This window comes from Oncorhynchus clarkii, chromosome 1, assembly GCF_045791955.1.
Source record: "Oncorhynchus clarkii lewisi isolate Uvic-CL-2024 chromosome 1, UVic_Ocla_1.0, whole genome shotgun sequence".
Taxonomy (NCBI): domain Eukaryota; kingdom Metazoa; phylum Chordata; class Actinopteri; order Salmoniformes; family Salmonidae; genus Oncorhynchus; species Oncorhynchus clarkii.
In genome coordinates, this window is record NC_092147.1 from 35581043 (window position 1) to 35595505 (window position 14463).

Sequence of the window (14463 nt, forward strand, 5' to 3'; positions counted from 1 at the left end):
GCCTACCAGCATTTTACCCGTACTCCTGTTTTTCTCTCTTGTCCCCGTTTTCTAGTTTTCACCGTTCTGCCTGCCCTGACACTGAGCCGGCCTGCCGTTCTGTACCTTTCGGACTCTGATCTGGATCACAGACCTCTGCCTGCCCTTGACCTGTCGTTTGCCTGCCCCCTATTTTTGTAATAAACTTTTGTTACTTCAAACTGTCTGCATCTGGGTCTTATCCTGAGGTCTGACAGTATGAACTGGCCATGACTGACCCAACAGACTCGGACCAGATCCGCAACGCCATCTTCACTCAAGGAGCCACCATTGGGAGACACGAGGAGTTACTCCTAGGTCTTATGGACGGATTCCAGACCTTGGCAGACCGCCATGACTGTGCTTTGAATACATTGCTGGAGCAATTCCACGGATTATCTGTACGGCCGCCGGCCACGACAGTAGCATCCCAGCCCCCCAGTAACACCATTGTCAGCAGTGCGTCTCTCCAGGCCACCCCGGCTTCCCGAGAACCCTGCTTACCTACTCCAGATTGCATCGCTAGAGGGTCAGGAACCCGTCGGGTGTTTCTCTCCCAGTGTTCCCTCATCTTCGAGCTGTAGTCCTTGTCCTTCCCCTCGGACCGCTCAAAGATAGCGTATCTCATAACGCTAATGTCCGGGAGCGCTCTCGCCTGGGCTACTGCGGTGTGGGAACAACAATCTGCCATGCGTTTCAGCCTGGATGAGTTCGTGGCTGAGGTGAAAAAAAGTTTTAGATTCTCGGTTGTCCGGGAGAGAGTCAGCCCGGAAGTTACTTCAGCTTCGCCAAGACTCCCGCAGTGTGAGGGACTATGCGGTTGATTTCCGCACGTTGGCTACCGAGAGTGCCTGGAACCCGGACTCCCTGGTTGACACATTCCTTCATGGATTATCGGAGGAGGTTAAGGACAGGCTCGCAGCCGGGGAGCTGCCTACGGATCTTGATTCGCTCATCGCCTTGACCATCCGGATCGATGGCCGGCTAGGAGAACGTAGGAGGGAGAGGAGGTCCGATTCCGGTCCCAATTGCTCGCCCAAGGATCTCACCTTGCCCTAGAGGAACTTTGGAAGTCACTGGTGTCTACATCCCCGAGAGGATCCGGCCTTACCAGAGTTCTGCCGAGAATCTCTGAGGTCTGCTGACTCGCCTTTTTCGGAGCCTATGCAACTCGGCAGAGCTAGGCTGTCTCCAGCCGAACGCTTATGCAGACTTAACACCCAGAGTTGTCTGTACTGTGGAACTGCCGGTCATTATGTGTCTACCTGTCCTTTAAAGAGACCAGGCTCATCAGTTGGTACAGGTACTTTGGTGGGCCATGCAGAGAGTTTTTCTTCTGCCCTTACTCGCACCCCTCTCCATGCCATCCTCCTGTGAGGTGACCAGTCTAAATCTCTCCGGGTTCTCAAGGACTCTGGGGCCGACAAGAGTTTCATGGATGCCACCCTGGTGTCTGAGCTGGGCATCCCCACTCAGGCTCACTCCAGTCCCCTGGACGTTAGAGCACTGGATGGGTGCTCTATAGGCAGGGTTACCCACAATACTACTCCTATTCACCCGCGTGTGTCCGGGAACCACAGTGAGACTATACAGTTATACACCTCCCCTGCCGGCGCAGGTTTCTTCTTTGTTGAGAAGAAGGACAAAATTCTGCGCCCGTACATCGACGACTAGGGCCTCAATGACATCACGGTTAAGAACTGCTACCCGCTACCACTTATCGCCTCGGCTTTTCAGCTGCTCAGTCCCCTCCTGTCCCCTCCTGTCCTCCCTGTTCACTCATGACTGCACGGCCAGGCACAACTCCAACACCATCATTAAGTTTGCTAATAACACAACAGTGGTAGGCCTGATCACCGACAAAGATGAGATAGCCTATAGGGAGGTCGTCAGAGACCTGACCGTGTCTCATTGACGGGGCTGTAGTGGAGCAGTTCCTTGGCGTCCACATCACAAACAAACTAAAATGGTCCAAGGACACTAAGACAGTGTTGAAGAGGGCACGACAAAACCTATTCCCCCTCAGGAGACTGAAAAGATTTGGCATGGGTCCTCAGATCCTCAAAAGGTTTTACAGCTGCACCATCGAGAGCATCCTGACGGGTTGCATCACTGCCTGGTATGGCAACTGCTCGGCCTCTGACCTCAAGGCACTACAGAGGGTAGTGTGTACAGCCCAGTACATCACCAGGGCCAAGCTTCCTGCCATCCAGGACCTCTATACCAGGCGGTGTCAAAGACTCCAGCCACCCTAGTCATAGACTGTTCTCTCTGCTACCGCACGGCAAGCGGTACCAGAGAGCCAAGTCTAGGTCCAAGAGGCTTCTAAACAGCTTCTACCCCCAAGCCATAAGACTCCTGAACAGCTAATCAAATGGCTACCCAGACTATTTATCCCCTCCCCCACGCTGCAGCTACTCTCTGTTATCATCTATGTATAACCACTTTAATAACCCTACCTGCATGTACATAATTACCTCAATTACATCGACACCGGTGCCCCCGCACATTGACACATTGACTCTGTACCGGTACCCCCTGTATATAGCCCCACTATTGTTATTTGCTGCTCTTTAATTGCTTGTTTTTCTTATCTTTAACAAATGCATTTTTTTTAGGTATTTTCTTAAATCTGCATTGTTAATTAAGGGCTTGTAAGTAAGCATTTCACTGTAAGGTCAACAAAATTTGATTTGGTGTGTGTGTGTGCGTGTGTGTGTGTGTGTGTGTGTGTGTGTGTGTGTGTGTGTGTGTGTGTCAAGGAGGAGACAGACAAAAACAACTAAATTCTCTGACAAAGCAGTAGGGATATCTATAAGGTATTTTAATACCAATGCATCCACTCGGCTTCGGTGTCAATTAGAGTAACTTCATGCGAACCCATTCACATTGTTTCAGCATCAATTCAAATGATTTCATACGAAGGCGATCACTGCATGTTAGCATCAGTGCAATGGTGAGGTTAAAACTCTTGACAGAGCAGAGAGCTGTCTGAAGAACCAAGCCTAACCTAACCTGTCTGCTCTGCCAAGGCCAGGAGGTGAAGTGATGGAAGTGAAGGGGATGGGTTAGATGGATTACAGAGACCTCAGGCTGAGAGAGGAAAGGAGGGAGGAGGAAAATTCTGTCCAAAAAAGTTGTACTGAAATGAACAATAGTGAGAGAGAGAGAGAGAGACAAATAGAGAGACAAAGAGAGACAAAGAGTGAGAGAGAGACCGAGACAAAGAGAGAGACAAAGAGAGAGAGACAAATAGAGGGAGACAAATAGAGGGAGACAAAGAGAGAGAAAGAGAGCGAGAGCGAAAGAGAGAACAACAATCCATGAACAACTCCAGTGTGACGTGTCATCTTGGGAATCAGGGTCCCGTTGGCAAAACTTGAGTTGTCTGGTGACTCCCTGAGCTGCCACAGCAAACAGAGAGAGTGTTGGCGAAGAAGGGATGGAAGGAGAGGACAAGGGGTAGGGCAGTGTGTGTGTGTGTGTGTGTGTGTGTGTGTGTGTGTGTGTGTGTGTGTGTGTGTGTGTGTGTGTGTGTGTGTGTGTGTGTGTGTGTGTGTGTGCGTGCGTGCGTGAGCATTGGATTATGAGAGTTAGGAGGGTGTGTAAACTGGGGCTGAGCCACATGTACATTTCCCAGAGGCGTCTTAAAGTCTCAGCAGAACCAGAAGGGAAGGGGGTGAGTAGATGTTTGGCAGGGACCTAACACCCGTCCCACCCAACATGAGGAGGAAACATGTTACTTAATTGGAGAAAAATAATTAGGTGAGTGAAAGGTAGGGTAACAGTCATCAGAGGGGAATGAGGGGGAAAACCCACCTGGAGATGAAGAGAGGGGGAGAGAGAGAGAGCAAGAGCAAGAGCGAGCAAGAGAGAGAGAGAGAAATGGCATACTTGTAGACATATTCACTTAAGAAGGGAGAATGAGACGGGGTGTGGTGGGGGTGTCGATGCATTGACTTGAGATGGGAGTTCCCCCTAAAGGGGTAATCCGCAATTGCTACATCCATTTTTGTACTTGTAAATTCACGATATGTACCCATTGATTCTTGAAGAATATAACTTCGAAAGGCCTCAGGTGCTTAGTTAAACTGACTTACCCCATCAGAACCCAAAATATAAGGTTGTTTTACTCCAATGTTTGTGTACATTTACTTTGTTTACAAACACTGTATATAGGCCCAAAACATGACTAAAACTATAATTTGGATATCATGGATGGTCAGTTCTTGCATCCATCGCTCTGTCTATGAATTTGAGAGTGGTTACATTTCTCCAGCCCCATCCCTTTGCTTTTTACCAAAACAGGGGTGGGGAAATGCTTTGTTATTGTTTCTACTGCTGATTGCCTCTTTAAATATGTCAGGAGCTCAAAGTCAATGCTTATCAACATTCCCATCTTTATGTGGAGAGGGGGGATAAAGGGGGAGAGCGGGGATAGTGAGAGAGAGGGGCGAGAGAGAGAGAGCGAGAGCGAGAGAGATAGCAGGATAGACGAAAGCTCAATAAAGATCAAAGCCAAGCAACACTAGTAGGATCATGACTTTACTGGATTATATTACCGTGGTGTTACAGTAGTATTATAATGTGCTATTTCTACACACAGGCGTAATCGTCCATTGCTTTGATGGTATTACGTTTCCCCAAGTGCTAAACTGGGGCTATGGGTTTGTTGGATAGGGGGATGGGAATGAGGGGGCCAGGACTAAACCTGGTCTCTGGTTCCCTTAAAATGCTTAGAGCGAGAGAGAGAATGAGAGAGAATTAGAAAGTGGAGATGGTGAAAGGGAGCTGTACTCACGGCAGCCTTTCTCGTCGCTCTTGTCGAAGCAGTCGGGCAGTCCGTCACACTGCCACCCGCCTGGGATACACTTCCCGTCCCCACACATGAAGTTCCCTGGGATGTTGCACTCTGTGGTGAAGTTGTTCCCCGGAAGGAGCTGGCTCTCTGTGGGAGAGGAGGAGCGGGAGGAGGAAAGGAGAAAATGGAGGAGAGGGGTGGAGGGGAGAGGAGGAGGATGAGGATGATGAGGAAGAGGATGGGAAAGATGAGGAAGAGGACGGGGATGGGGAAGAAGATGAAAATAAGGAGGAAGATGAAGTGGAAGAGGAAGAGGGAAATATTGTTACAATCTGAGAACTTGAACGGTAGAAGAATATTGCATTCAAAAGATAATAATCTCACAGTCAAAAGGCAGGCTATTATTATCTCCAAATGGAAAATATTAAAGGCATTCCTATATCAGTATCCAGGCAGGTCATAAAAACAGAGGATAGCATCATGAATACCAATATGAAAGTATGAAAGGGTCATATGGTGATAACAGTCAGTCTCTGAGTCAGTCTACCGCTGGCTAATATAAAGAAGGGCAGATAAGGACACACATCAAGCACACACACACATTTTCCATCTGATTTCCCTATCGCTAAATACGACAGAACTTGCAAAACTTGTGTGCATCATTGCATAGTGAAGACTCCTTTCTAGATTCCTATGGAGACTATGACCCATTTGCCTTAGAAGACAATATGGGTATGTATGGCATCAAGTACATTTGCAAAGCTCTTCCATTGTATGATCCATTGATCCACAAGCAGAGCAGCAGAGAAGCACAGTGGCCTGTGGGCAATTCCACAATAACAGTAGCAGACACTCAGATTGCCAAACAGTATGCCAAACAAAAAACATTGATTTTAAAGTTTAACAAACCATACAACTCTTTGCACAATGACTACTTTTAACAATTTACACTGAACATAACACATTTACTGGAAGAACTGTGCAGATGCAAAGTTTGGTAACAGAATTATGGTAAAATCTCCCTCAGTTTTTGTGTCCATGCTTTCCAAAAAATCTGTTAGATCTCTGCTCCAAATTAAGAGTTAAAGATGTTTGCAGAAAGAATGGGGGTGAAGTGGATTTACACCCGGTGACGGAATTGCGGTAACAGAATTTCATCATGGGTCCCTGATCTGTACTACACAGAAATGCATACTTTTGGATATGAATGTAGTTTTAAATAGGTACAGGAAGGTATAAATATGCAATATCCTCCTTTGCATATTTGGGTATTATTCTACACACTGGCTATTATTTTAATGAGCTCTGCCCCCAAACAAGACCACATTTAGTTGGTCCGGTCTGGACCAAATCTAAACCAATCATAGACATCTCTGTTTCACAAGTTTGGACATCAATGTACAGCACAGTAGCGTACAATAGAGTACAGTAAAGTTTTGTACAGTACAGCAGAGTTCAGTACATTCTGTGTTCTCTACTGTGTAGTGTACTGAACTCTACTTTACCTTACTGTACTGAACTATACTCTACATTTATTTTATTTGGTAACGGAATTGAGTTTTAATTACTTAATAATTCATAAACAAAAATGTATAACAGTAAAAACACTAACTAATTGATAGGTCTACCTTTAATTCTTACTTCTGTGAACTTCCATTATCTTCCCTCCTCATGACGGAGAGAAATTAGAAAATATCTTAAAGATATGTGGTTTTTAAGTAATGGAATTTGAACTGAGAGAAGGCAGATGTCACGTTCTGACCTTTTATTTCCTTGGTTTTGTATTTATTTAGTATGGTCAGGGCATGAGTTGGGTGGGCAGTCTATGTTTGATTTTCTATGATTTGGGAGTTCTATGTTTCGGCCTAGTATGGTTCTCAATCAGAGGCAGGTGTCATTAGTTGTCTCTGATTGAGAATCATACTTAGGTAGCCTGGGTTGCACTGTTTGTTTGTGGGTGATTGTCTATGTTGATTTCTTGTTTCAGCGCAGTTTGCATTTAGCGTCACGGTTGTTATTTCGTTTATTGTTTTTGCATAGGGTTTCAGTGTTTTCTGTATTAAAATTAATGATGAACACATACCACACCGCATTTTGGTCCTCCGATCCATCTCGCCTCTCCTTTTCAGATGAAGAGGAGGACGACCGTGACAGCAGAGAAATGTATCCGAAACAAAATCTAAGTGTTGATATTAGTCAGGGGCATGACCTAAAGAGAGCTGGGACCACAGTCTCAAAGAAAACCATTAGTAACACACTACGCCGTCATGGATTAAAATCCTGCAGCGCACGCAAGGTCCCCCTGCTCAAGCCAGCGCATGTCCAGGCCCGTCTGAAGTGTGCCATTGACCATCTGGATGATCCAGAGGAGGAATGGGAGAAGGTCATGAGGTCTGATGAGACAAAAATAGAGCTTTTTGGTCTAAACTCCACTCTCCGTGTTTGGAGGAGGAAGAAGGAGTACAACCCCAAGAACCCCATCCCAACCGTGAAGCATGGAGGTGGAAACGTAATTCTTTGGGGATGCTTTTCTGCAAAGGGGACAGGACGACTACACTGTATTGAGGGGAGGATGGATGGGGCCATGTATCGAGAGATCTTGGCCAACAACCTCATTCCCTCAGTAAGAGCATTGAAGATGGGTCGTGGCTGGGTCTTCCAGCATGACAACGACCCGAAACACACAGCCAGGGCAACTAAGGAGTGGCTCCGTAAGAAGCTTCTAAAGGTCCTGGAGTGGCCAAGCCAGTCTCCAGACCTGAACCCAATAGAAAATCGTTGGAGGGAGCTGAACGTCCGTATTGCCCAGCAACAGCCCCGAAACCTGAAGAATCTGGAGAAGGTATGTATGGAGGAGTAGACCAAAATCCCTGCTGCAGTGTGTGCAAACCTGGTCAAGAACTACAGGAAACGTATGATCTCTGTAATTGCAAACAAAGGTTTCTGTACCAAATATTAAGTTCTGCTTTTCTGATGTATCAAATAATATGTCATGCAATAAAATGCAAATTAATTACTTAAAAATCATACAATGTGATTTTCTGGATTACAGACTTCTACATGCTTTGTAAGTAGGAAACACTGCCGATTTTGCAGGTTATCTCCCCACTGTATGTACTGTACCTTAATTTCAAAGGAATGTAAACTCTTAGCTTTCATTTGACAAGCAATTTAACATGATCCTAAGAATTTCACATGTTGCTGCTCATGGGTCTTTTACATGGAAATGACCCTGTCTGATCTTTAATAAGTGGGATAGGGCAGAACTTGTTGATGCACTCCAGCAATATACTAATGAGTTAGAAAGTAAACCATGTGCTGCTGGGCTGGCTGGCTGGGCTCTGACACTGTGGTGGGGAAGGACGCACTTAAGTGATAATACCCGAGAAGCCGGTGTTTGGAGGATATAGAGTTGAAGTTGTAAGTTTATATACACTTAGTTTGCAGTCATTAAAACTCGTTTTTTAACCACTCCACAAATGTCTTGCTAACAAACTATAGTTTTGGTTAGGACATCTACTATGTGCATGACACAAGTAAATTTTCCAACAATTGTTTGCAGACAGATTATTTCACTGTATCACAATTCCAGTGGGTCAGAAGTTCACATACACTAAGTTGACTGTGCCTTTAAAAAGATTGGGAAATTCCAGAAAATTATGTCATGGTTTTCGAAGCTTCTGATAGGCAATTGACAACATTTGAGTCAATTGTCGTTATACCTGTGGATGTATTTCAAGGCCTACCTTCAAACTCAGTGCCTCTTTGTCTGACACCATGGGAAAATCAAAAGAAATCAGCCAAGACCTCAGAAAGAAATTGTTGACCTCTACAAGTCTGGTTCACCCTTGGGAGCAATTTCCAAACACCTGAAGGTACCACATTCATCTGTACAGACAATAGTACGCAAGTATAAACATCATGGGACCACGCAGCCATCCTACCGCTCAGTTCTGTCTCCTAGAGATTAACATACTTTGGTTGCGAAAAGTGCAAATCAATCCCAGAACAACAGCAAAGGACCTTGTGAAGATGCTGGAGGAAACAGGTACAAAAGTATCTATATCTACAGTAAATTTAGTCCTATATCGACATAACCTGAAAGGCTGCTCAGCAAGGAAGAAGCCACTGCTCCAAAACCGCCATAAAAAGGCCAGACTACGGTTTGCAACTGCACATGGGACAAAGATCATACTTATTGGAAAAATGTCCTCTGGTCTGATGAAACAAAAATAGAACTGTTTGGCCATAATGACATCGTTATGTTTGGAGGAAAAAGGGGGATGCTTGCAAGCCAAAGAACACCATCCCAACCGTGAAGCACGGGGGTGGCAGCATCATGTTGTGGTGGTGCTTTGCTGCAGGAGGGACTGGTGCACTTCACAAAATAGAGGGCATCATGAGGCAGGAAAATGATGTGGATATATTGAAGCAACATCTCAAGACATCAGCCAGGAAGCTAAAGCTTGGTCGCCAATGGGTCTTCCAAATGGACAATGACCCCAAGCATACCTCCAAAGTTGTGGCAAAATGGCTTAAGGACAACAAAGTCAAGGTATTGGAGTGGCCATCACAAAGCCATGACCTCAATCCCATAGAAAATGTGTGGGCAGAACTCAAAAAGTGTGTGCGAGCAAGAAGGCCTACAAACCTGACTCAGTTACACCAGCTCTGTCAGGTGGAATGGGCCAAAATTCACCCAACTTATTGTGGGAAGCTTGTGGAAGGATACCAGAAACGTTTTACCCAAGTTAAACCATTTAAAGGCAATGCTACCAAATAATAATTGAGTGTATGTAAACTTCTGACCCACTGGGAATGTGATGAAAGAAATAAAAGCTGAAATTAATCACTCTACTACTATTTCACTACATTTCACATTCTTAAAATAAAGTGGTGATCCTAACTGACCTAAGACAGGGACATTTTACTGGGATTAAAAGTCAGGAATTGTGAAAAACTGAGTTTAAATGTATTTGGCTAAAGTATATGTAAACTTCCGACTTCAACTGTATTGGCACGGATGTAGTTAGGCCCATGCCAATATATCCTCCAAACACGGGCATCGAGGGTATTATCACTTTTATACAACGGTTTACCAACATATTAAAATAATTATTTACATATTTTCATTAAAAACTTTATTTTGAGGAATGTATAAATTATATTTTATCCTTCCACAAGATATAGTCCCGACACACATCTAGGGTTGCTACCCAAGCCAGCGGGTAGTTCATTCTATCCGGTTTGGTTGCTAGAGGCGCTACCCAGTCATTCAGCCTTTCGTTCTGTATCTATGGACGCGACCCAGTCATTAGTTCTAAATGTTCCATTGCCATAATGGCTGGCAGCGTTTTTACCTTTTGCTTGCTAACTAGCCAACTACAGCTAACTTACAGTCACGTCAAAAAGTGCAGCCAGAATAACAGCACAGTAGCTGCAATTGCATTTGTTTAAGGTGTTTTCTCGTGACATTTATTTGGATACATCCATAACATTGAGCTAATGAGGCACGATTTCACCTGGCATAGAACATGTGCTCACTCATCAGGACACTGTTGAAAGGAGCTAGCCAACAACACAGCTAACAATCACTTCAAACTGAATCTGGAAAGACTGCAAACTAGCTGCAATTAGTTTCGTTTGACCTTTTTTCAATTTACATTTTACTTTGTCTATCCATAAAAATGATGCCAGCTGATTCATGATTTCGACTGGCTGAGAAACCCTGCCTGTCTGTCTCGTCCCAACTTCCGACATGCTCATTACTATGGGACAGCCGGAGATCGAATTTGAATATTGAAACAATTTTGCAAACGTCGGAGAGACAACCAGCAAGGTTTATACAAATCTCCACTGTTGAAAACTAAATGTTAGTCTAAAGGAAATGTGAGATAATGTCTAGATGCTTTTTATAGAGGAGATAAAGTTTAGAAATCGCTTGGCTGGGCTGATGAGACAGTGGATTGTGCAGTCAGATGGAACAGAGTAAATAGGCATTTTAACGTCATAGATTTTGCTGGTGGAAACTTGTGGCATAGACACCGGCTGGAATGCAGTTTAAACCAACCAGCATTCAAGATTAGACCCACCCATAGTATAATAACAAACAACACTACTCTATAGTCATCCAAATTATAACTTAAGGACACCAGGGCACAGGATATGTCCCAGATAGCACCCTATTCCCAATACTGTACAGTGCACTACGATCGACCAGGGCCCATAGGTCTCTGGTCAAAAGTAGTGTGCTAAATAGGGATCATTTGGGACGCATCCACAGTTTCACTCAGCAACCCAAGCTGGACCAAACTAGGGGAGGAATACAAAGTTGTAAGAGTCCAATTTATAAATAGGCCTGTGTTGAAAGTACTACTTAAGTAGTACTTAATATTTACATTAATGAGGACCTTTACTTCACTTAATTTCTAATAATGTCATTTTTACACCATACATTTTCCGACACCCAAAGTACTCGTTACATTTTGAATGCTTAGCAGGACAGTTCAAGAGAACATCTCTGGTCATGCCTACTGCCTCTGATCTGGCGGACTCACTAAACACATACTTTGTTTGTAAATGAGTGTTGGAGTGTGCCCCTGGCTATCCGTTAGTAAATAAAACATGTTTTTTGTTAAAGGATGCCATCTGGTGTGCTTAATATAAGGAATTTGAAATGTTTAATACTTTTACTTTTGATACTAAGTATATTTTAGCAATTACATTTACTTTGATACTTAAGTACATTTAAAATAAAACACTTTTAGACTTTTACTCAAGTAATATTTTACTGGGTGACTTGCACTTTTACTTGAGTCATTATCTATTAGAGTATATTTACTTTTACTCAAGTATGACAATTGGGTACTTTTTCCACCAGTGATTATAATTAAGGCTGACAAACTGGATTTAGTAAGTAGATTGTGAGCTGTGTTAGAATGTTGCTGCCTGTAGTGACTATGCTTTTGTTGTTGTTATTGAGGTGCAACAGGTCCAGTATTTTAAACACGTTGTATAATGAATTAACTGGTAACAGCATCAAACTGTTTTCCTCTATTTTCATCAGCACACAGAAACAGTGAAAACATCAACCCACGTGTTCTGGAGGGCAGAACACAATGTTCGCACTTTGTTTCATTAGACTAAATCTGAGCACATCATCAAACACACCTACACAGACACCCAGAAAACCTGCTAGGCAAGAACCTCACTGTACAACTGTGTTTTTTCGCCTGACCATTTGATCCAAAAAATAACTCCTGGTCCAACAGAGCTAAAGAGTCCTGTCTACTTGTTATAAATCTCTTCAAATCCAGCCACTCCCAATGCTACATCTGAGTGATTGACAGCTGGTATGAGTCATAAAGGTATTACAGCTGTTTGAGAAATGCTTCATCATCACCATGGCCCTTTCACACTTAAGGTTCTGGAAATGTCTATATAACATCCCTCTCCTCACCCTCTCAGAGGGTGTGATGCAAGATACTCTTTGTTTCTTTCAATAAAAGGAGAGAGGGATCGAGTGAGAGAGGGAAAGGGAGATATAAAAGCCTGACCTAGCAACAGCTGTCCTATGTAGCATACTAATTGCTATTTCTCTGATTGGCAGTAGAACGTGCCAGCGAGTTTTGTGGGATGGCTACACTGGGTTGTTTCTAACAGCTCGAGAACACAAATCCACATTGGTGCACATGCACACAACATGCATAAAGACTTGAGGGAACTAGGCTGTTTGACAAGAGGCAATGGGTTCATTGGAGCTGCTCTGCGACTGTGTGTGTGTGTGTGTGTGTGTGTGTGTGTGTGTGTGTGTGTGTGTGTGTTTAGCTTATCACTATGATTTGATACAGGCTGCTCCACTGCCCCATGGCCTGGTACTGTTAGCAACAAAAAACCCCAGCAGCACTACTGACACTTCTTAGATTGGCACTAACACTACACAAGGAACTACACAATGAAAATGCGTAAGGGATTTTTGTGTTTGAGGAAAGTAAGAATAAGTTAGGGGATGGGTCATTATTGGACAGCTCTGAATAAGCCTGGCTTTTTATGGCTAGATGCAGGAACTTGTTTTCCAATTACACACTGATTTTAATGGGCTGGCTGTATCAGGAGCTTCTGAAGCACAGAGGGTGGTGGAGGGAAATTGGAGCCCTATGTGTGTGTGTGTGTGTGTGTGTGTGTGTGTGTGTGCGTGCATGTCTTTGTGTGTGTGTGTGAATATGTGTGAAAGTGTGTGCATGTGACAGCTCATAGAGAAAGGACAGGATTCTTCATTCCTCTTCCTTAGACTCAACGGAGCAAATCACAAATGAGCCAACAACCTTTGGCCTGGTCAATTAAAGACACCACAAACAGAGAGAGAACAGCTGGCTGCAACACACACACAACTAACACACAACTCAAGGACCTCAGCCACCCGGGATACGTCCTGTTTACCTCGCTACCATCTAGTAAGGCGGAGACAGTACAGGTTCATCAAAGCTGATAAACAGCTTCTATCTCCAGGCCATGAAACTGTAAAAAAGTCACCACTAGCCAGCCTCCGCCCAGTACCCTGCACTGAACCTAAGTCACAGTCACTAGCCGTGCAGTAGTATCTCTAGCCAACTACCCTGCCAATACTCTACCCTGCAACTTAGACTGCTGCCCTATGAACATAGATTTATTGAACACTGGGCACTTTAATAATGTTTATATACTGTTTTACCCACTTTATATGTATATACTGTATTCTCCTCATGGCTCATCTTATATAACTACTGATGTACACATGTTTTCTATTCACATACTGTCCATAAATCAAATAAAAATGTATTGGTCACATACACACATTTAGCAGATGTTACTGCGGGTGTAGCGTAATGCTTGTGTTCCTGGCTCCAACAGTGCAGTAGTATCTAACAATTGAAAACAATACACACAAATCTAAAAGTAAAAGAATGGAATTAATAAATATATAATTATTAGGACGAGCAATGTCGGAGTGGCAATGACTAAAATACAGTAGAATAGAATACAGTATATACATATGAAATGAATAAAGCAGTATGTAAACATTACTAAAGTGACCAGTGTTCCATTATTAAAGTGACCAATGATTCCATGTCTATGTACATGGGGCAGCAGCCTCTAGGGTTTAGGGTTGAGTAACCGGGAGGTAGCCAGCTAGTTATGGCTATTTAACAGTCTGATGGCCTTGAGATTGAAAACAGCTTCTGTCTCAGCCCCAGTTTTGATGCACCTGTAATGACCTCGTATTCTGGATGGTAGCGGGATGAACAGGCTGTGGCTAGGGTGGTTGAAGTCCTTGATGATCTTTTTGGCATTCCTGAGACATTGGGTGCTGTATGTGTCCTGAAGGGCAGGCAATGTGCTCCCAGTGATGCGTTAGAAAGACTGCATCACCCTCTGGAGAGCCCTGCAGTTGCAGGCGGTGCAGTTGCCATACCAGGTGGTGATACAGCCCGACAAGATGCTCTCAATTGTGCATCAGTAAAAGTTTGTGAGGGTCTTAGGGTTAAGCCGGATTTCTTCAGCCTCCTGAGGTTAAAGAGGCGCTGTTGCCCAATCTACACCACACTGTCTGTGTGGGTGGACCATTTTAGATTGTTGGCGATGTGTACGCTGAGGAACTTGAAGCT

General features: G+C 44.1%; 1 protein-coding gene across 2 annotated transcripts in view; it reads right to left on the minus strand.

Annotated features, from left to right (window-relative positions):
• LOC139406616 (low-density lipoprotein receptor class A domain-containing protein 3-like) overlaps positions 1 to 14463 on the minus strand; it is a 128046-nt gene that overhangs the window by 68554 nt on the left and 45029 nt on the right. For both annotated transcript variants that reach the window (XM_071149399.1, XM_071149410.1), the window contains exon 2: positions 4820 to 4966. In XM_071149399.1, the coding sequence (XP_071005500.1) occupies positions 4820 to 4966 (147 nt within the window). The remainder of the gene's footprint in view (positions 1 to 4819; positions 4967 to 14463) is intronic.